This window comes from Cervus elaphus, chromosome 30 (assembly GCF_910594005.1).
Source record: "Cervus elaphus chromosome 30, mCerEla1.1, whole genome shotgun sequence".
In the NCBI taxonomy this organism is placed as follows: Eukaryota; Metazoa; Chordata; class Mammalia; order Artiodactyla; family Cervidae; genus Cervus; species Cervus elaphus.
In genome coordinates this window covers 14925026-14947081 of record NC_057844.1, presented here as the reverse complement: position 1 = coordinate 14947081, position 22056 = coordinate 14925026, and the positions used below count along the sequence as shown (strand labels likewise).

Below are 22056 nucleotides of genomic sequence, written 5' to 3'. Positions count from 1 at the left end.
GAGTGATGCCAGATGTCCTGGTTTCTTGGATTGACAGAGTGGGCTAGGCTGAGTTGGAGTTGTTTTACTTTGGGAACATGTGCTCTGTACAATTAACGAATCAGCAAAATTAGAAGCATTGTCACGTGTTTCATTAACAATGATAGCTTCCTAGGTAAAATAATGAGTATGCTCAGTTGCAAAAGCAGGAGATTCTTTTGGAATTACAGGCAGCATTTGTGTCTTGAAGGACTGTTTATGGACTCTGAAAACAAAACATACTTCCCAAATTTTGCCTGCAGCAGTTGAGGCAAAACATGAACTCAAATAATTTACCTCCTGGCCAACCTTCTGTATAACCAATAGATGGTCACTCCAGTGAACATTCTGGTTACTTATTGAAATCAAGAATCTTTCCTGCTCCATCAGGGAATTCAGTACCAGATCCAAGGTCAGTGCTGGACCACATCTTGAGGTGGAGGTTAAGTAATGCAAAGCGTCCACAGAATGGCTAGAGGCCAAGGAGCAGGGCTTGTGACTCCAGAATACGTCAACTCAAGGTGAGATGAAGTTTTTAAAGGGTCATTAAAAAGTGCTCATTGTTAGATGTGTTGAAAGTGGTGAAATACAAGGAAAGGTTTCAAGGATGACTTGGTAAAATCCCATTTAAAGGACTTGCTGAGTAAAGAATCCATCCTGATAAGAAAGAGTATGAAAGGGGAAAAAAAAAATGAAAACACTTTTGAATCTTTTTGTGAAAGAGTCTAATTGTTTTTGCTAAAATGCTGGTAGCATATATTTAAGTGGCTGATATGTTGACTTGAATGACATTTTAAAAGAGTAAAATGATGCAAAGAAAATGTCTGGAAGGGTCCACACCAAAGTAGCAATGTTGGTTGTTCCCTAAGAAGGCACATTAAACAACAATTTTTTTCTTCTTTATACATTTCTGTATTGGCTCTTTTCCCCCAGTGAGTACACACACTGCTTTCACAATTAAGGAGGGATAAACAGTGAATAATTTTTGTTTAAAAACAAAAGAAATTTTATGGTTGGTCTTAATCTGTAAAATAAATGTTCCTATAGCTAAGTTAGCAACTCAGAGCACCACTGGGGAAGCAGCATCTGTGTGGCAGGAAAAACAGAGACTAATTAAAAACAAATGAACACAAAAGCTTGGGTTTTGCAACAGCAGCAGAATTTATAGAATTACAGCACCTCTAGAATTATGGAACCCACAATTTCCTGCAATGTGTCTGTTTCTGCCAACTTCTGGTTGTCTGTGGTTTTCTTAAAATATCCTTGGAAGGGACTACAAGAAATCATCAAATCAGTTCAACGTTCTCTAAGTTATAGTCTAACAAAGGCTCCAGCATTTCTACGGGAGCTGCCCATTCATGTACATGTTCCAATTTTCTGCCACACACTTGATTTAGATCCAAGGCTGTGTAAGAGTTCCTAAGCTCCTACATGAGAAACCCTTTCTCACGTTGTAATGTTCTTAAACAATGAGGTAGTTATTATTGTCCGGATTACACAGCAAGGTCAACTGAAGTTCAGAAAGTGAGTTGCCAAGGTCTCCCAGCACCTTTAAAAAGGTTAAAACCAGGCTGGGATTGACCTTGGATCATACAACTTGGTGCTCAGTGCCATTTTTATATGACATCAAGACTGCTGCTGGAGAAGTAAAAAGATGTGACTGGTAGTCCTGGTACTTGGCGAGGCAGGTTATGTAAATAGTCAACACATGGACGGGTGAGCTTTCCACAGCTCTAATCACATCCAGAACTGTGGTATTAGAGAAGACTCTTGAGAGTACCTTGGACTGCAAGGAGATCAAACCAGTCAATCCTAAAGGAAATCAGTCCTGAATAGTTATTGGAAGGACTGATGTTGAAGCTGAAACTCCAATACTTTGGCCACCTGATGCTAAGAACTGACTCCTTGGAAAAGACCCTGATGCTGGGAAAGATTGAAGGCAGGAAGAGAAGGGGACAACAGAGGATGAGATAGTTAGATGGCATCACCTACTCGATGGACATGAGTTTGAGTAAGCTCCGGGAGTTGGTGATGGACAGGGAAGCCTGGTGTGCTGCAGTCCATGGGGTCACAAAGACTTGGACACGACTAAGTGACTGACCTGAACTGAATCACGTGTCTGACTTTATGTTTGTGCCACCCTGTAAGTGGCAGGGGACTTCCCCTTAACACTGCCTTCACCTGAAAGCTTCTTGTATCCTTGGATTACTGCTTTTCCTGTTTATAAGTTTTTCATGAATTGAGTGAAGGAGTTATAGTTTCAAAAGCTCTATTAGCCAAAACTAAGTCATGTTGGAGGGGACCTAGGTATACTTATGACTGATTCATGTTGATGTATGGCAGAAACCAACACAATATTATAAAGCAGTTATCCTCCAATTAAAATTAAATACATTTAAAAAAATCATGTTAATAAGTGAAAAGAATAGAGGGCAAAACAAAGAAATTTTAAGGAGAGGAATAATAAAGTATTATACTAACATTATCCAAGAATAGACTAAAGGGTCTTTGCAGATAGAGAAACTTCAAAATACATGGGTAGCCCTGCTAACTCATGAATCAGTTGAAATATAAAGTCTATAAAATTTATTAGCATATTCTAATCAATTCCATTCTGCCCAAGGATCCCCAATGATAGGCAATTCACAGCTGCTGTTGCCAATATGGTTGATTTTTTCTTGTCCATAATTTTCTTCTTGTCCCCAATTTAAAATTCAGAATTCAGCATCAGATGAGCTTTTCATCTCATACATCATGTGGTAATCTAAGTGATTACTACCAGGAAATATGAATATGAAATATGCATATATACCTTGGCCACTAATCAATTTTCAGTTGGTTTATTCACTTAACCGGTGGCTCACTAAGTCACATTGGTAATTCACGTTTAAGTTTGTTGTACCTTGTCAAGTGATAAAAGTATGCTTATGTTCACTTTTTTGTTTCCAAGAATAAGGATAGCTGTATTGTAGGCTCCTTAGAGGCAGAGATAGATTGCATTTTATACTTTATTGGTAACAATCATGGCGTGAGGAATAGTACTGATTATGAAGTAGGTTAAGACCCTGATGCTGGGAAAGACTGAAAATAGGAGGAGAAGAGGACCACAGAGGATGAGATGGTTGGATGGCATCACTGACTCAATAGGCATGAGTTTGGGCAAGCTCAGGAGATGGTGATGGACAGGGAAACCTGGCGTGCTGCCATCCATGGGGTTGCAAAGAGTCGGACACGACTGAGCGACTGAACTGAACTGAACTGATGAAGCAGGTACTCAGTAGTTACTTGTGGGGTTTACTGATTTGCTTCTGCACCTTCTTGGCTTTGGCAGTTAAATAACTTATTAGATTAAAAACAGATGTAAGGATAGTAGTGTATTTACCAATTCATTTCCCGTTAGCCATAAATGTCAATGTGCAAAGGATCTATGTTATATGGGGGTTCTTACCCTGACCTTCAGAGGGTGTTCCCTTAACTCTTTGAAATTTTATTCAGTTTTTTGTGTGTCTTCATATGTTCACTTTGCTGGGGAGAGGATCTAGAATGTTCTTCACTTCCAGAAAATCCATCACTCCATAAACTATTAAGAACAAGTGGTATTTAATATTTTCCCCTGCATCTCAAATATCAGCACTGATAACTCTGGAAGCCCATCTACATTTGCTTGGAATACACTATAACCTTTTTTCTGATCTTTTACTTTCCTAAACATGCCTGATCTCCGGTTAGACTTAAGTTGCCCTAAGCATTTAATAATATCTGGAATAAACCAGTGTATAAAGCATGAAGGCAAACAGGATAATTGAAACTTCTTGTTCCCAGGCTGCACTCTTTACTGAGCTGGCATTTGGGTCCATGTGTAGGTCAAGGTATTTTTTATCATTTAAAACTCTAATGCACGAAGTGATCTGCGACCTAATTATGGGGGAAATTACCTGTATCCTTATGCGTGCTCACACCACTAAACTCAACAGCGACATTTCAGGTAACGGTCCCTGTCTTCTCACTTGAAAGAATTTGGGGCAATCGGCTCCCAGCATGAGGAGTTGATTTTCGAATTCATGGTACATCTCACAGCCTAAATTTACCAGTCTTCAGAGTTAGAAAGCTTTTGTTGTTTCTGTAGATGGACAGAATAGATTAGTTAGTTGTGGTCAAATCAGTTTAAAGTGTTTCCCTACACATCCTACCCTTTCCCAGTCCTGTATTTCTAAGGAAGTTAACGTTTAACTCGGTTTATTGCACTGCTGCGAATTTTAAAAAAAGGCAGTTATGTTAAGGAGCATTCCCTTTTAAGGAAGAAAAATCAAACCTTTATAATTATGCTATTAATTCTCAGTTTAACTGATAACAACATATGAAAATGAATCTCTCAGTAGAACATTTTATTATTTAGTGTTTAGCTAGCATGAAGAGCCATGGTTTATAGCATTTTAATCCTAGCTCCTCCTCCAGACTTTAAGTGGGTCAGAAGCACTTTTAACTCTTATGTTGTGATTTTTTTCTTTCTATTGTTTATCTTTTAAATTAACATTTATTAGGACTGCTGCAAGTCTACATTCTTGTTTTTAAATTTTGGCTTCTTGTAAATGTTTTTGTTTTTACAAGGCCAAGTCTGCTCCCTCTGGTGCTCATCAGAGAAGTTATGGCTTTGTTCCATTCTTCCATCCTACCAAGTGAGCAAGCTCTTGGGAAGCTGTTGAATGAAACCCTAAAGGCATCTTTCTAAGCAAAACAAAGCTTTACAATTATATTGGAAGACTTTGACTCATACCCATTTTAAAGGTTGGCTGTCAAGAGTCCATTTGGAGTGTCAGAGATTTATTTTCTGCTCCTGCAAGTTCTAGAGCTTCAAGTAAAAAATTTAAATATCCACGCTTTTAACAACAAAAAAGCACATGAATTCCATAGCACAACAAATGGCTTCTACAATGATTGTAAATTGAGTGACAGAAGAGAAGTCATTTAAAGGGACTCCCACTACAGAACACAAGGCAGCGCCCAAATAAATCCATTTTAATTTTCACTTCATTTCCGTTCTGCTTCAAAGCTGTGATATCATGAGTGGAGAGAGAAGCAGCTCATAGAACAGCCCGAGTTCAAACGCACTGAAATTTAGTATGCAATGTAAAATCCAGGACTTCTGCTTCTCAGAGGATGATTGTGGAAATACCAGCGTGGAATCGTGTGGGCTCAGTGCACAGGAGAATTAGTAATCTGAGATGACCCTGCATAGATTGGCAAGTAGCCATGAAGTAATGCTTTTTACAAGAGAAAAGCCTGTACCTGACAAGCTATTAGAAGCATGCATTTCTCTTAAAACTCTCTTCCTGTCCTGCACACACAAAAAAAGACATTATAAACTGCTAATGAAATGTGACTTTCGTGTTCAGAGACTGGATTCCCCCAGGACTGAAATGAAGCACTCTTTAGCCTTCTCACACCCGTGTCCTCTGGGGCTCCCTGCAGAGTGCTCTCTGCCTGCACCTTGGCGACACAGCACTATGGGTCAGTATTCTCTGCTGTCTTTCTTTACACCGGGGCTCTGGCCGCCAGAGGGGAAAATAGTCACACACACACAGGGTAATGGCCTAAGTTAAAATCAAGCAAGCCTGGCGGGGTGGTAATGACTTTCCCAGCATCCAAACCTTTGCCTTCAGGATATGTGAAGCTAGAAAAAACAATGTCATTCACTTAACATTTATAGAGAACACACAGAGTCCACGGTGCTGGGCTCAGGACTGGAGGGCATGCAAAAGTATGCAGAACACAACCCCTGCCCGCGGACTGGGACGGGTTATTTCAAGTATCAAACAGACCTTAATGACCTTTTAAGAATTCTTGAGTGAATAAAAGTGCATTCCGAATTTAAAATAAGCAGGGAAAAGAATACCGCTAGGACGACAAATCTTTTAGGAGAAACGGCATGTAAATGTGCTTGAACATTTTATTTCTGTGATAAAAAGTGTAGCCGGGATGAGTGAGAGAGCAGCGGTTTAAAAGGTTTAAGAGGCGCCAGGCTGGCTGGTTCTTGGAGAAGACGGACTTCAAAGCAGCACAGTGTTCAGATGCCTTGCACAGTGAGCTGGCTCCGAACAAAGAGGAAGCCAACACTTTTACCTGGGTAGTGGATAACTTTGAGGAAAAGTGCCCTCCGAAGGGGAAAACAGGCAACGTTCCGCCCGGAGCGGAAGCCCCCCACAACCCTCGACTCTGCCTGCCGACCGCACCCTGGACCGACCTCAGCCCCGCTCCCCCGCCCGGCTTCCTCCACCCAGCGGAGGCGGCGGGCCGCGCCGCCCCGGGTCCACCGCCCACCGCACGCCTGCAGCCTTCGCGCACGCCGGCTGCAGCCGGTAATCGGCCACGTGCGCCCGGGTTCCCCGGCTCGGCCCCGGGCGCCTTCACGGTCGAGGTGGCAGCGGTGAGGGTCTCGATCCGTGTCCTCCGCGCCCAGTCGAGAAGTCCGGACGGCGGCGGCGGCGGGAGCGAGCGGCCCGGCCCCTCCCCAGAGCGGGCAGCGCGACCGTGGGCTGCGGACACCGCCTCCGCTGCGTCTGTGGCTGCGCGTCCCGCTCGGTTCGGCCCCGCTCGGATCCGGAACCCGCGCGCCCCGCGCGGCCGCCCCCTCCTCCTCGGCGTGGCCCGGCGGGCAGCTCCTCCCCGCGGCGAGACGCGCGTTCGAGCCTCCTTCCCCGGCTTACGGATTCCCGAGGCAGGAGAATTTTGCCTCGGTCCCTACGAGCATCTCTCGGCCTCTTCCTCCCCCTCCCCGTGGGCGCGCGCGCGCACACTCACACACACACACTCACACTCGCCGGCGCGCGTGCGCACGGCCGCGCGCCCGGAGCCGCGGAATCTCCGGCGCCGCTACTCACACGGGCTTCCAGCCGCCACTGGGCGTCCTCTGTCTGCGGCAGCGGCGGCCGAGGCGGCGGCGAGGAAGGCGGCTGCAGCCCGGCCGGGTCTCAGAGCTCGGCGCACAGGACAGAGTCCGGGGGAGAAGCGGGTAAGGAGGGCGCGGAGGCGAGAAGGAGCCGCGCCGCGCCCGCTCCTGGTGCCGCGGCCACAGGTAAGCAGCTCCGGGGGGCCCGCAGCATCCCTGGGGCGTCCGGGCTCGGAGCGGGGGTTCCGCGGTCCCGCCCCCGCCGCGGTACCGGGATCGAGGCCCTGAGGGGAGTGGGCTTGGGGCGGGGGAAGGGGAAAAAGGAAAGGAGCTCGAGGTGCGGCCGGGAGGGAGGGGTGCAGGGGAGCGTGAGGGGCTTCGGCGCAGCCTCCCGCGCCCTTCCCCTTCCTGTCTCAGCTCCACTAGGCTCACTTTTACAAGCCTGGGTGGTGGGGGGGTGGTGGTGCCTGGCTCCCCCGGACAGCCGTTCCAAGCTCGCTCCCCCGCCGCCGCCGCCGCCGCCGCCGCCGGCCAGTGTTGGCTCCGGGCTCCGCGCCCGCCGCGCGCCCACCACCTCCCGTGCACCTTGGACAGCGCACCCCGCCGCTAGCGTCCCCCAGCACCGCGCCCCGGTCCGCGCCCGGCTCGCGCAGCCCTCCCGCCGCCCTCTGCTTTCCAGGTCGTCACCCTCCCGCCCAGCCTCCGTCCGCCTCCTGCTCCTCCTCCCAGCCCTGGAGGACTCCCTCGGGTGCGGGCCTGAAACTTTCCTCCCGGTCTTGTCTGAGCCGGGTACTACTGTTGTTATCTGTGACTGTCCCCTTACTCGGGGGGGAAGTCAGACGTCGTGGACCGGTCTTTTTTTTTTTTTCGGCGGGAGCATGTCCTGCCCGAATCGGGCCGAGGCAAAAGAGGCACTGGGCAGCGGGACTCGGGGGCTGCCGGGGTGCAGAGCCCACGCCTCGGGACCCGGACGCCCGCCGCCTCCGCGGACCCGACACGTGCGCGCCTCCCACGGACGCGGCCCCTCCCCGACCACCCCGCGTCCTCCCCCTGCACGGCCAGGGCCACCCCATAGGTTGGACACCCGGGGCTTGCGGGTTCTGATTGGCCGAAGGCGTAACCCCGCCCCCTTTCCGGAGGGGGTGGTCCGGGAGTGTTGTGGTTGTCAGCGGCGGTGCGCACATGGGGGAAGTGGGGTTGACAAGTCGGGGAAGCGAGGCCCCTTGGGTCCCCGCGACCCACTGTGCGGAGCTACACTTCCACCCGCCTTCCTCCGAGTACACGCCTGCATGTCTCCTTTTCTGTCTTTTTTCCCCCAACGTTTTGCTGCTATGACATTAAAAAATCAACTGGCTTGTAGCCTTTCTTTTATTAATATTGTATTTGTTCGGTCTTGGAGATTTTTAAAGCAGATCTTGAAGAATCGGGAAGACAAGTGTTTATGGGGAGGTTCGTGGCAAACTGCAGGTTTGAGTCCGATGGTTTGCAGAAAGTAATGAGTGTCTAAGGAATACGACAAGGGTGGAGAAAGTGGGGAGAGCATGTTTCTTAGTGAGGTCGGGATATGGGTGGACAAGCTTGAGAAGCTGTGGGAGAAGGAAGTGGGTCGTGTGTGGGGTGAGACCTGAAGGAGAAACCTGGACTGGGCGCTTCTTCCCAGGAGCGGTCTGCTGAGGATGGCTGTGTCCGGAAAAGTGATCATTTGACTAGTATTCAGTTAATTATTTAACATACTCTGTTTCTGTTTTGCTAAAGTTGCCCTTTTGATAGCAGATTTTATAGTAATAACGTCAATCCACGTAATGAGTTTTTCTTATTACCAGTTTCTTACAACGTGTAGATTTACAAGTGGTGGTGAATTTCAAAAGGTGAATTTCAAAGGCTTGTTTAGAGGAATGAACTAAATAGTTAAAGTGCTTTGGAAATATTGTGAGGGAAGATGGATGAACGTTGCATAAAATGCAAAGACTGTTCTGGCATTATTTAGGGTCTTTGCTGAAATATATGTGTGCATAAGTGATACTGATTTCTCTTCATTTCAAAGCATGATTGCCTCTAGCAGTTTCCAGCTTTAATTCCTTCAGGCTGTTTTGATGTTGTGTCTGTACATCTAAGAATATTGTAATTCTTATCTTTAGAAGCCTTGTCAATGGAAAACAAACAGCAGCTGATGCAAGCGAATGTTGACAACTTTATATTGAGTACACTGCGTTATTTTATTTGTAAGCTAGTGAAATATGCAAGAGTAACATAGCATGACTGCTATTCCTGAGGGACCAATATCAGAACAAAGTGGGGAATCACATGAGGCTATTCCATAGAGAACAATTCAATTATTTTCAAAGTGAATATATGTTAATATTCTTGGGTGTAAAGAAAAACAGAATTTTCCCATTTGAATTATTATCTCTGTACACAGGGGTAGCAGATGATGACATGAAGTAAAACAACAAATGATCAGTGATTCCAAAGTAGATAGTAAAGGCATTCCATTTATTATTTTTATATCAGTAGAATTGCTTTCCTGACTGGAGAACTTTGTATTCAAGGGACAGAATTTGATACATCTGGCAAGTTGGAAATTATTGCTGTTGTTGAGAAAATAATCCTGACTTGTTTTCGTATCTCCAGGTCATGCTTTAATTTGCCCTCTGGGATTTAGATCTAGTTTTTGGCCTATTCAATTTAGATGAGTTTGGAGGTAGGTAGGAGGAGAATGGGTAATAAATAGTCACCCACACACATATATACACATGCAGAATGTCTATATGTGTATCAGCACACAGCTGGATATTTATAAACATAATTTAGGGATACGTCCAGTGTGTTTGTTTATATATATGTTTATTGTTCTTAGAATTTTTTCGCATTTCTCCTTGTCCAAAAGGTGGCCCTATTTTAAACTGTGGAAAGCATTATCACCGGTAGAATTGGCCAACAGATCATGGAAACAGACAATAGTATTTTGTTGCTTGGCAACCACCTACTGTGACTGAACAACAAAGCGGTGACAGCTGCTTCCACATCCTGATACTCACACTGTAGCTCCGGCATTGCAACCTCCGGAGGCAGATCTACCCTGATACTCACACCGTAGCTCGGGCATTACAACCTCCGGAGGCAGATCTACCAGGCTACATCTGAGGAAGGTGAAGCTGTTTCCTTTGGAGGGGGATGTTTTTAAAGAGAACATTCCAACATTTTATTATAATCAGAATTACATTGTTATTGTGGGATGAAATGAAGCATCTAATTTCAATTGCCCTCTTAAGCCCGGTAGAAACTGGAAAATATAAGGCTGGGAGGATTGTTTAGACCCTCCTCATTCTCCCCTTTGTAGTCGTTTAACACCATAAGCACGTTTTCTGCCGCTCTCAGATGCTCTTAGGGTTTTACAAAAACTTGAGTTCTCTCTGATACCTAAATAGGTGACTGGGTTTTACTGCCAGTTAGAAACGGATGCTCTGGCCTAAGCCTTTAGTTTTAAGAGGCACTGTGGCCCGGGGAGGTGTTGTGACTCAGACCTGCTGACCAAGGGCTCTCCAGGAGGTCTTGCCTTGGGTCACACTTGAAAATCACCCCCACCCCATTTCCTCCCCCAAATCATTCTTTCTTTGTTCTTTATTTACACATAATTTGTAATCACGATTTTTACCCTGATGAAGATCATTAGAAAAACACAGTAGTATTTGGGAGTCAAGATTCAGTGTTGACACCAGGCTCCGTTTTGGTTTTAGATACCTTGTGTACTGTGTTCAGCCTTCAGTCTCAGAAAGTCCTGGGCCTCCCACCTCTTTCCTCAAACGGGGGATGCCCTGTTCCTTGCTTTGGTAATTGTTTACATCTTTGGACAGTCTTGAATGTTCCCCTTTTCTCTATAAGAATTTAAAATGGGGATGAGATTGAGGATTGTGTTGGTCCGCGGGTCACCTGTGAGAGTTTAACCATTACTGCTGATTAATCACTTGTTGTGGGCTTCTGTCTGCAAGGGATAGACATGTTGTTGGTCTAATGATAGGGGCTCAAAAACAAACAAACAAACAAAAATTGAACTTACTTAGAAAACAGACAGACTCACAGACTTAGAGAACTGAATTTATGGTTCCCCGGGGGATGAGTTGGTGAGAGGCAAGATTGGGGATTGGGACTGACATGTATGCATGCTGTATTTAAAACAGCTAGCCAACAAGGACCTACTGTGTAGCACAGGGAACGCTGCTCGATATTCTCTAATAACCTAAATGGGAAGATGATTTGGAAAAGAATAGATGCAGGTGTAAGTATAACTGAGTCCCTTTGCTGGACACCTGACTCTAATGCAACATTGTTAATCAGCTCTGCTCCAGTATGGAATAAAAATTAAAAACAAAAGTACACAGGACAGCCTATGTTGCTGCATAATCCTACTTTTGGTCCTTTTCAAAACTGTTTTGCCAAAGGTGTCACCTGAAGCCTGCTTGTGGAGGACAGTCATCTATCTGTGAGAGATGACAATGGCATAGATTGTTTCTGAACCCTGAGACGCTAATGAATGGAGTATTGGATGGCGAATTTGAATCACATGTGCTTTATTAAGCCTTCTTTTTAAGCTTAGGAAATGTATTGCATGGTGATACATTTAGAGTTTCGTTCTGCCGTAAATACTTTGAAGAATCTGTGTTCTGTCATTTACTATTTATTACAAAGGTAGGCATTTAACTGGAAGAAAAACTTGGATTGGACTGGCTGGAGAAACAATGTAGTGACAGTATTAAGTATCATTGAAGAACCATTTTTACCAGAAAAGCATGCACTTTAGCAGATTTGTCGGGGGGGATAAATTGATTTACAGCATGTTTCACCTAGTGTTAGAAGCCTGCTATTAACTTGTTCTAGCTAGAAGGATTTCCAAGCAGAATAATAATTTGGCAGATTTCAAGTGAACTTCACTGATTTTTAAAATTATTTTTCACAATCTGTGGTTCAGGACAAGCACTTGCTTTGGGTCTTCTAGGAATAATCTAAATTTTAAAGTTATTATTATTTAGAAAAATCAGAACTGTCTCTCTTTTTGTGGCATGATGTTAAATATTCTGTAGTTCATACACTAAATTTATTCCACTGGAATCTTGAAATTTAATTAACTTCCTTCTTCTATCTTCATGTTCAAGATAATGTGTGTGTATGCATACATATGTGTTGGCATTTGTTTTCCTTTTTGTTGTTTTTATGCTAACAATAGAATGCCAAAGGGCCTTATTTGTATTTTTTTTCATACAGTAAAAAGAATCTTTAAGCAAGAGATATTTATGTTTTCCACTTCCCTATGTCAGCTTCTGCTATTATAAGCTGTAAACTCTCGCCCACACAAATAGGATGATTGCTGAAAACAAGCAAACAAATAAATGTTTACCTAAGCAGCATCCCATTTGCTGCCCTACAGCCTGGACAAGAAAGCATATTTTCTCATTCTTCGACACATACACACTTCTACACACACCCACATACACACTGAGTTTAAGGTCTTACGTATTCTTCTTTTGGTGGTTTTAATTTTAAGGGTGGACAGAAATAGTATTTGATGGGGCCACCTGTGTATGATAGATTTTAAGCAAAGCCGATGGATTCAAATTTTCAGAAATGCAGCAGAAGAGGAAGAATTAAATTGAATTATTCCCCTTGGAAAAATGTCAAATTTGTGCTGACCGCATAACCTATGACCCTTTGGTCATCACCCGGTACCTGCAGCAGCGCTTGGCTTGCAGTAGACTCTCAGCATGTTTTGTGAAGTATGCACCTGCCACCTCCTTTTTGTGATGTTGCAAATATTTTGGTCTGTGTCTTCATGAATAGCAAAAGCTGGGGAAATGGAGAAGAAATGACTATACTTTTCTAATTGTTTCCAGCCCTGTATAAAAGCATATCAAAAGGACTAGCGTAGTCAGTGATATTTTGGAAGGTACTTCTTGTCGGTGTAGAAGTGTTGGGGTGTTGATTTTTCACAAATACAGCCATCCTAAGTACAGAAGAGCTCTTTAATAAGCCCACAGCCACATAACAAAGTTTAGGGCATCTGGTCTGAAGAAATACTTTATTTAGCTGGAGTGGGAGGGGGAAGTCTGCTAGCCCCAGCCTGATTATCCAGACTGGAGCGTGGCCAGCGTGCTGTGGTTTAACATCCCAGATGGGGGGAGAAAAGCCACCGATGAGGTCTGTAGTGACTCCCAGTGCCCAGGCCTCTGCTTTGGTCTCATTTGCAAGAGAGCTCCTTGAAAACCGCAGAAACTGTTGTGCCTCTGAGGGTGGAGCCCAGAGTTCCCATCGAGGCCCCAGGTACCAAATTTCTGGTCATTGGAAGAAGCCTTCATCCTGAGACATCAATACGACTTTCCTCTTCATCCCACTCCATCTCTGTAAAGTAGGTGGAGGGCGACCGGGTTTGTGGGGACAGTCCGGGCAGAATCACCAGGTAGGGTCAAGCCCAGAAGGCTTCCAGTTCCTCGGAAAGAAAGCATGCTTCACCTTCCCACCACCTCCGTCCTTTGTCTCCCTGGTAGGGATTAATTCACCGTTTTGTGTTATAGCAGCAAGTCTCTGTTAAGGTGCACGCAGATCAGCAGTTATGGAGCATCTCAGGAGGAACTCCTGAGTGTCTTGCATAGATAGGTGCTCAATAGGTATTTTTTGTTTGTTTGTTTGTTTTACTATTATTTTGAGAGATTTGGCAGATAGTTTTGTCTAGGGAACCGATGTATCTAGTACCATACTGTTTCTTTTCAGGGTGATTTCTTTAACACACATTTATTGAGCATTTATGCTCAATATGAGCATATTGACTGGTATGACTGGTATTTGGCTCTGGGGATCATGGACATTTTTAAGGCGCGTTTCCTGCTTGTAGAAGAGTATGCTCCTAAAGGGAAGACTTGGGGAAAGGGCACTGTAAACCACTGAAGTGTGGTTTACAGGTGACTGCTGGGAGCTGCCACTGAAGGTTTTGCACTTGCTGATATGGGTCAGTGTTTCACAGTCTGCCTGTGCAAGAGTCCCACTAAGTGCTTGGCCACAGTGCTGATTCCTAAGTCCCACAAAATCAGAATCTTCAGGGACACGGCCGGCTCAGGTAGACGCACTCATATGCCCAGATGCTCACCACTCCTGTACACTTCTGCAAAATCCTTCTGCAAGCATCTATTTTCTCCACCTGAGGGCTTTCTCTCTGACTTGTGGGGCAGCGAAGCTAAGTGACCCCAGGAGTGGACCTCAGCTGATGACCGAAGAGAGCAGGGAGGCAGTGCCCTGGCCTCCTGACCCATCCCGTGCAGAGACTGACCTGTGTCCTGCGCGATGTCGAAGGATCCCCTAGTGAGACTGACGGTGCTGCCCGTGGTGGCCGTCTCCTGCAGGATCTGGGCTTATTTGGCTGCCTTCCTCCCCAATAACTAGTCCTTCCCAGGGTCCTCTCTCAGATGAATAACTTGCATTTAAGAGACCTCTGTCTCAAGGGCTGTTTAAGGAGTACCCCAACGTAAGACACTGAAGAATCTGCTTGATTTATTTATTTTAAAAATAATGCCCCCATTGGCTCAGCAGTGAAGAAGCCGCCTGCAGTGCAGGAGACTTGGGTTTGATTCCTGATCTGGGAGGGAAGATCCCTTGGAGAAGGAAATGGCAATACACTCCAGTATTCTTGCCTGGGAAATCCCATGGACAGAGGAGCCTGGCGGGCTACAGTCCGTGGGGTCACAAGAGTCAGACATGATTTAGTGACTGAATCACTACCACACTGGTTTCACCAATTAGGAAGATTTGGGAGCTCTGGCTTCAGGTGATAGAGAGCTGCTTAAGAATTATGATGATGGCATTGTTCCTCTTGATAACTGCTGTTGGGAGAGGGATTGATAGAGGAAGAGTTGGGGGCATGGACACCAGCTCCGAGGTGGCGCTGCCCAGACAGATAGTGAAGATAGTGGCTGGGGGACTGGAGATGGGGAGGGGATGCAAGATGGATTTGGATGGAAAGCTGGCTGGAAAAGTCAGCCTGATGCAGCATCCCTAGACGGAGACCTCGGCCTCTCCCCACAGCTCCGCCTGCTCTGTCTCTCCAGCTCAGTGACCCCCTAAAGGGCTGGGTTGCCTCTGCCTTGCCTGCAGGCCTGGTCAGGCTGTCTTAGAGTTAAGTAGTACAATTCTGGGCATAAATAAAAGAAGACAGAAAGATAAATTGAAGCATATAAATAATTCACCACCAGATCATTAAAGGAAGAAAGTTATATTTCACAGGCAGGATTTGTGGAGTGGTAGAGAAGGAGAGTTGGAGAGATGTCCGAGGTGCCTGTCCATTTTGTGATGAATAGTGATTTTTCCCCCCACCCTCATACTCTTGGCTAAGAAGGGATTTTCATCCAGCATCAGTTTCCGGAAGACCTAGCATGCACTTCTATCTATTGTTTTCCCTGCTTCTCCTGGAGCCTGTATTTTAGCTAAGTGGATGAGTAGTGGCTGGGTGGGCTGGCTCTTGCCTCTTGATCTGTCAAAGTGCCAGGCTCTCCCCATGCAGCTTCTCCCACTGGTTCTTAGGCCACCAGCTCTCATAGGAGACCAGAGGGATGTGGGAAGGAAAGCATGCATTCCAGAAAGAGAGCGGTTTTGAAATGAATCCTTCATCATGAAATGAGCAGGTTAAGGCTTGTTAGCTGATCTGTACTAAGGTCAGGCGGCTTCCTAATTGTCCTGTGTGTGAATACTAATGTCCCGGCTCCGTCTGCAGTCAGAAAGGCCAAGGCTGAAGAATCAAACACGAGTAAGCGACACCATCCTATTTCTGCAAAAGTAGCCCTGAGCCAATGATGCAGAGTAGACAGATTTTGGAGGAGCTGCAGATGGGGCCAGTGCAGAGCTTCCTAGGCCTCGCTGCATAGGGAGGTCAGAGTCCCGAGAGCAGCGATGCGGTGCCTGTGAGTATACACACACTTACGGAGGAAACACCCTGGCAAGGAAGAGGGCTTAATAATTGAGAAGAGTCTGCACATAAGTCTCGGCTTCCCAGGTGGCGCTAGTGGTAACGTACCTGCCTGCAATGCAGGAGACATAAGAGATGAGGTTCAATCCCTGGGTCGGGGAAGATCCCCTGGAGAGAGGAACGCACCCACTCCAGTATTCTTGCCTGGAGAATTCCATGGACAGAGGAGGCTGGCGGGCCACAGTCCATGGGATCTCAAAAGAGTCAGACATGACCAAAATGAATTAGCATGCATGCACACATTTATGATATTCTTTAATTAAAATTTTAATTTGGAGATCATTATAGATTCTTGTGCAGTTGTAAGAATGCAGAACCTGTGTACTTTTTTTTAATGTGTAAATATGTTTGAAACTTTTTGAAAGTTTGACAACTTTTCAATTAAGTTGTACACTTAAATTTTTTTGGCTGCGAGGCATGCAGGATCTTAGTTCCTGACCAGAGATCGAACCCAAACTCTATTGGAAGTATAGACTTCCAAAGACTGCCAGGGAAGTGGCAGAGCCTGTGTCTGGTAACATTTTCCACCCCACCCCAACCCCCTGCCCCTGGTAACATCTTACAGACCTGTAGGGCAGCATGGTGACCAACCTGGTCGGCTGCAGGCCAGTCTTCGTCAGATTTCCCCAGTTTCACTTGGACTTATTTGGGCGTGTGTGCGCTCAGCCATGCTCGGGTATATTTTCTCCTATTCGATACCTATATTTTTTCAAAGAGCCTTTTTTCCCCTAGGATTTTGGGGGGAAAATGCGCTTGTTAAGACTAGTCCTGGATTAATTGTAGCTGAAGAAAGGGTATTATATAAATTATAAATTACAAAGTTAGAATAAATTCCCTACCCCTTGCTACTCAGGGGCAGTGCAGACCAGGTCGGGGCCCACTGTACGTGGCAGGAAGGTCAGTAGGCCATTCTGCAGGCGTAACTCCCACTTAATTTATTCCTGTGTGACCATTCTGTGGCAGGAAGCAAAGCTTTTTTTTAAAATTAGTTTATTTTTTATTTATTTCTGGCTCGCGCTCGGTCTTTGTCGCTGCGCCGGCCTTTCTCTAGTCGCGGCGAGCGGGGTCTGCTCTCTCGTTGCGGGGCTCCTCTGGTTGCGGACCACGGGCTCTAGGGCGCGGGTTTCAGTGGTTGCAGAGCTTGAACCCATGTCTCCAGTGGTTGCAGAGTTTGAACCGGTGTCTCCTGTGCTGGCAGGCGGATTCTCTACCACTGCGCCACCGGGGAGGCCCCAGTAAGGGGCTCTTTTAAATGTGCGCCTGTTGGGAGGGAAGCTTGTCTGATACAGCGCGCTGCCCACCCTCCTGGTCCGCGTCCCGCGCCCCTGGTCTCCCCTTACCCTCCGGGTCCTGGGGGCTCACCCCTGCAGGCTCCTCTCCCAGGTTTCTGAGTCTGCAGGCTTTAGCTGTCCTCAGCCCTGGGGAGGCACGTAGGAGGCAGCAGGGAGAAGGGCCCAGCCAGGGAGGGTATTTTTTTTTTTTTCTTTCCTCCAGCTTCCTGGGGCATCCCTGGCAGTGGGAGTCCCTCCCTGGTAGCACCACTCATGCCTGACGGACCTTCTGTGGTTCCAGCTGCTCACAAGTGACCTTGGACGCCTGCAGCCCTATCTCCTCCCACTGTCTGTTGTCTCCTGTCAGCCCAGGGGAGGCGGCAGCTTCCTGCTTTGAGCTAATCTCTGGATTATCTAACTATCCTGGTGTAGGCTCTCTGCTCCTCCCATCACCTGAGTAACCGATTCACGCTCATAAATTTCCTCTGTGAAATATACTTGTAGAGATTCCTGTTTTCTTAGACAGTCCCCAGGTCCTCAAAGCGTGGGAATGATAAACATCTGATGAGATTTTCCTCTTTCTGACATGCTGGCTTCTTCCACCGCAAGAATCTGGCCAGCTCCAGTCCTGGCAGAAAGTACCTGCATTTTTAATGTCACCGCCTCCCACCAGGCGTTTCCTTCCTTTTAGTGACTATTCATCTTCTAGGCTCTGGTTTCCGAAGCGCTAATTTCTCTTTGTCAAATATATTCTGCATTTTGGCCACCTCCCCTGGTGTCCTTGTAATCTGTCCTTGAGCTCCTCTTTGTCTGACCATCCCTGCCTTATTTTCTGCAAGTGGTTCTTCTTGCTGGCTTCATCTCTTGTGTGTTACATCCTTATAGCCTGTATTAGTGTGTTGGTCTCGTGACTCACCCCTGAATGTACTTTGGTTTACAGTTGTACCTCTACTGGACTTCCCTGGCGGCTCAGTGGTAAACAATCTGCCTGCCAATGCAGGAGACTCAGGTTCTATCCCTGGGTCAGGAAGATCCCCTGGAGAAGGAAATGGCAGCCCACTCCAGTATTCTTGCCCGGGAAATCCCATGGACAGAGGAGCCTGGCGGGCTACAGTCCATGGGGTCACAAAAGAGTCGGACATGCCTTAGAGACTAAACAACAACAATCCTGGGTTTGCAGGCACTTAGCTTTCCCGTACTGAGATGCTCTCAAAATGTCTGACCCCTCATCTGTGGAAGCGTATGTGGTTTGTAACAAACCATTGCTAAGAACGTTAATAAGGATGCTTTGGGAAGAAGGAGGTAGGACTGAAGTGGCATCTTCCAGTATAAAGCTAATTTAGAAGCCGCATCAGAGGAAGCCACGCTGGCGGCCAGCTGGCACGGTCGCCTTGTGCTCTGCCATAAGGACTGTGCCCAGGCCCCTCCCCCACTGGAGGGCACGTCTCGGTGGTTGCTTCCCTGGGGCCCGTACTTGACCACAGGGGCAGCTCTGTCCCTTCTCCAGGGGGTCCCCAGTTGAGCACAGAGAGCTGGGAATTGGAGCAAGGAGAAAGCCTTCGAGTCGTCTTCGACCACGATGTCCAAGAGCTTGCACACACCGCCCAGTTGTAGGTGCCCCATCCTCAGATGCCAGGAGCAGAACCTTCTGGCGTTGCAGCACACAAGTGCTCAGCTTTGTGCCCAGGTGTCTGACTCCTGGCGACCCCATGGACTGTAGCCCTCCAGGCTCCTCTGTCCACGGGATTCTCCAGGCAAGATCTGACTGCAGTGAGTTGCCATTCCCTTCTCCAGGGGATCTTCCCGACGTGAGGCTCAGACTGCCTTTCCTGCGTCTCTTGTATTAGCAGGTGGATTCTTTACTACTGAGCCCCCTGGGAAGCCCTCAGCATACAGGGAGATACCCTAAATTCCCAGGCATGCAAATCACCACCAGGTCTAAGGACTGGGGCTTGGGGAAGTCAAGAGCTCTGGCTTAAGGAGAACTTGAGTGTTGAGAAATAGCTGATGACATGGGTAGTGATGTGCCCAATCCCGATGTTCTCCTGCCCTTGGTGGGGGACAGGGCACATGCAGAGTTTTGCACAGATGGGTCTCCTTGGAGCTGGGTCACTTGCCAGTCTCTGCTCTCCACGGTGAACCCAAGTGGCGAGAGCTGGGCCCAAGTACTGTGGATTAGAGGATCTGAGTGAGCCGGCAATGGAAAAGAAATAAGCTTATTTTCAATGGGCAGAAGCTTTGAAGGAAGTTAATTAAGACACACTTACAAATTAGGGTTCTAGTTAATACAAATGCAAGATTGAAAAGAATAAGTCACTTGCACACATATAATCACCAAAGAACAATTTGTTTAGTAACAAAACACCAATTATGCCTGCTCTTATGTGAGTTTCTCCTCTATTTCCCTTGCAAAGAAATATCCCTCAGAACAGACTGAGTTCAGCATCCTCTCTTCCCAGGTCAGGCTCTCCGCACTTTCCTTTAAGAAATTGGTACCCACGAGAGAGCCAGCCTGCTTTTTCTCCTGACATCCTTCCGAAGCTTGGTCTTTCACCTGGTTCAGGTATATCTCTCTGCAGAGATGTAGTCTCTGTTTCTTTCCATGTTACTCAGCAATGGGCAGTGGCACGAGGAGAGAGGCTGGATGTGGAGTTTCCTTGAGCATCAGGGACTCGATTCTGCCCAGAAGCACAAAGCGGGCGCTGCAGAAGGCAGAGAGCTTGCTTTCTGTGCCAGGCGGGTGTTCGCTGTACTGTGCTGAGTTGGCCCTAAGTAGTGTGTGACGTTTCCCATCTGGTTATTAATAATGTTGACGTCTATTTTAAATCTCCCGTCGTATCATGACCCAGCTCTCTACTCCCTTTGTAGCAGAGAGTTAATGGTTTTGGAGGAAGGCATGCTACACAATCTTTTTGCCAAATGATTTTATGGTTGCCAGGTTCCCACTGGGTGCTGGGAACGCAGGAGTGGACAAAAAGTCCCAGTCCTGTTCTCCGGGGAGTCCACAGTTTACTGGAAAGAATATCGAGTAAAACAAAAATCATGGTGTAACTGAAGCTTACGAGAAGTTCTTGGAAAAGACCAGGTTTCTCTGAAAAGATCCCGTGAAGGTGGTTAGGGAAGGCCTGTATGAGAGAGTCATTCAAGACCTGGAGATGGTTGGGGTTGTCCTGGGGTGTGGTGGTGGGGAGGGACCCATGTGTGAGCGGGGGTCCCTGGAAGAGGCAGTGTGGCTTCGGGGCAGAGTGAGGGTGGCGTGGCTGGCTGAGGCTGCTGAGGGTAGGTTGGTAGGTTGGGTCTGCTGACGCAGGACCTGCCAGGCCAAGCTGAGGACTTTGGATTTTAGCCCAAGCACCCTGGGGCATCACTGAAAAGGTTTTGCTTTGTTTTTCTTTTTTTTTTTTTAATTAGGGTGAAATTTGTACAACATAAGCTGAACTGCGGTTTGAGAACCACTTACTGTCTTCTCATTCTGATGCCCTTTCAGGTTGAAGGTCGCCAGCAGTCCATCCAAGAGGGATGAATCAGAACGAGACACAGGATAGACAAACAGATTGCCTAGCGCATGCTTGTGACTTTGAGTGGGAGAGATGCTTTTCCGAGATGTGTCTTTGACTTGGTCCCGAAGGCAGATCGGGATGTGTAATGTAGACAATTCTATGGGTGGTGTTTGTTTTTGATTCTTTTCTCTTGAGGAGTATTGTGCCTCTCCCAGAATTAATGGTTACTGACTTGTGAACAATGGCGTTATCATGCAATACAGTGTAGGTACTGTGTAGTCATTTATTGTGTTGTTGTTTAGTCACTAAGTTGTTTAGTCTGACTCTTTTGTGACCCCATGGGCTGTAGCCCGCCAGGCTCCTGTGTCTATGGGATTCTCCTGGCAAGAATACTGAAGTGAGTTGCCATTTCCTTCTCCAGATGATCTTCCCAACCCAGGGATCGAACCAGCATCTCCTCCTTGGCAGGCAGATTCTTTACCACTGAGCCACCTGGGAAGCCCAATTTATTGTAAAAAAAAAGCCAATAACTACAGGAAATTAACTTGTAAAGAAAACTATCCTGGTATTTTTGGAGTTACCTTCTAGCTACAAGATTCTTAAAACTTTAAAGAGATATTTCCTCCAATTAACTGACTTTAGATCTAGAGTTTTTGAGATTTCATAGTCAGAAAATCCTACAAAGCTGTAGTAAAAACCACCAACAAAGAGATGGAGATTTTTGTCTTTGACTTCAGTTTTCCACTTGCCTTTGCTACATTTTTCTAACCCAGTGCTTCCTCTTACAGACAGAGTTTCCCGCCACGTCTAAGCCAAGTCACTTCCCACGAAGTCTAAGCCACTCAGATGATTCTGTCCTAATGGTGTTTGGATCTTTCAAATAATCCTCCCAACAATTTAGATAATATGTTTGGTTGAGTTATACCTTTAGAACCAAAATAGCTCATGGAGAGCATCTAGTTTTCTAGTCTGCTTGAAGCGATTACCTTTGGAGAGCTTGAAGGGACTGTCATGGTCCTCACTGCTGGGGAGTGGGGTTAGGTTTGCTGGGGGGGACTGTCCCCATGAGAAAAGGGTGTGGATGTCCATCAGCAGCCAAGGGGTGAAGCTCTCTGCACCCCAGCACGGCAGCATCCCACGGCAGCCAGCCTTGTGCCCTTTGCCTGCTCATTGGCACCTGCTCTTTCTGGAAGCAGCTGTGTGTTACCCTCTCTCTGCCCCTCCCGCCCTCCCCCCATCCTGCTTTCCCTTTTGGGGAAATGAGGTGCTCAGCTTCTTTAAGAAGATGTTTCATTTTGATTAATATTATTTCCACTCTCCTAGAAAGACGCTTAGGCACCTCAGGCTGTGTTTCTTTTTCAGCATGTACTATCTCAGATC

General features: G+C 46.6%; 1 protein-coding gene across 1 annotated transcript; it reads left to right on the top strand.

Annotated features, from left to right (window-relative positions):
* The first annotated feature begins 3041 nt into the window (after nt 1–3041).
* LOC122686449 (translation initiation factor IF-2-like) lies at nt 3042–21081 on the top strand. Its single transcript, XM_043891521.1, has 3 exons — nt 3042–3046; nt 6022–7090; nt 19636–21081. The coding sequence occupies exons 1-3, from the start codon at nt 3042–3044 to the stop codon at nt 19702–19704; spliced, it is 1143 nt and encodes a 380-aa protein (XP_043747456.1). The 3' UTR covers nt 19705–21081.
* Nucleotides 21082–22056: the final 975 nt, after the last annotated feature.

Excerpts from the sequence above, each read along its gene's own strand:
- LOC122686449 (XM_043891521.1), top strand. Across the intron at positions 7,091-19,635 it reads TCCTGGTGCCGCGGCCACAG|GTCAGGCTCTCCGCACTTTC; the intron begins GTAAGCAGCTCC and ends CTCTCTTCCCAG.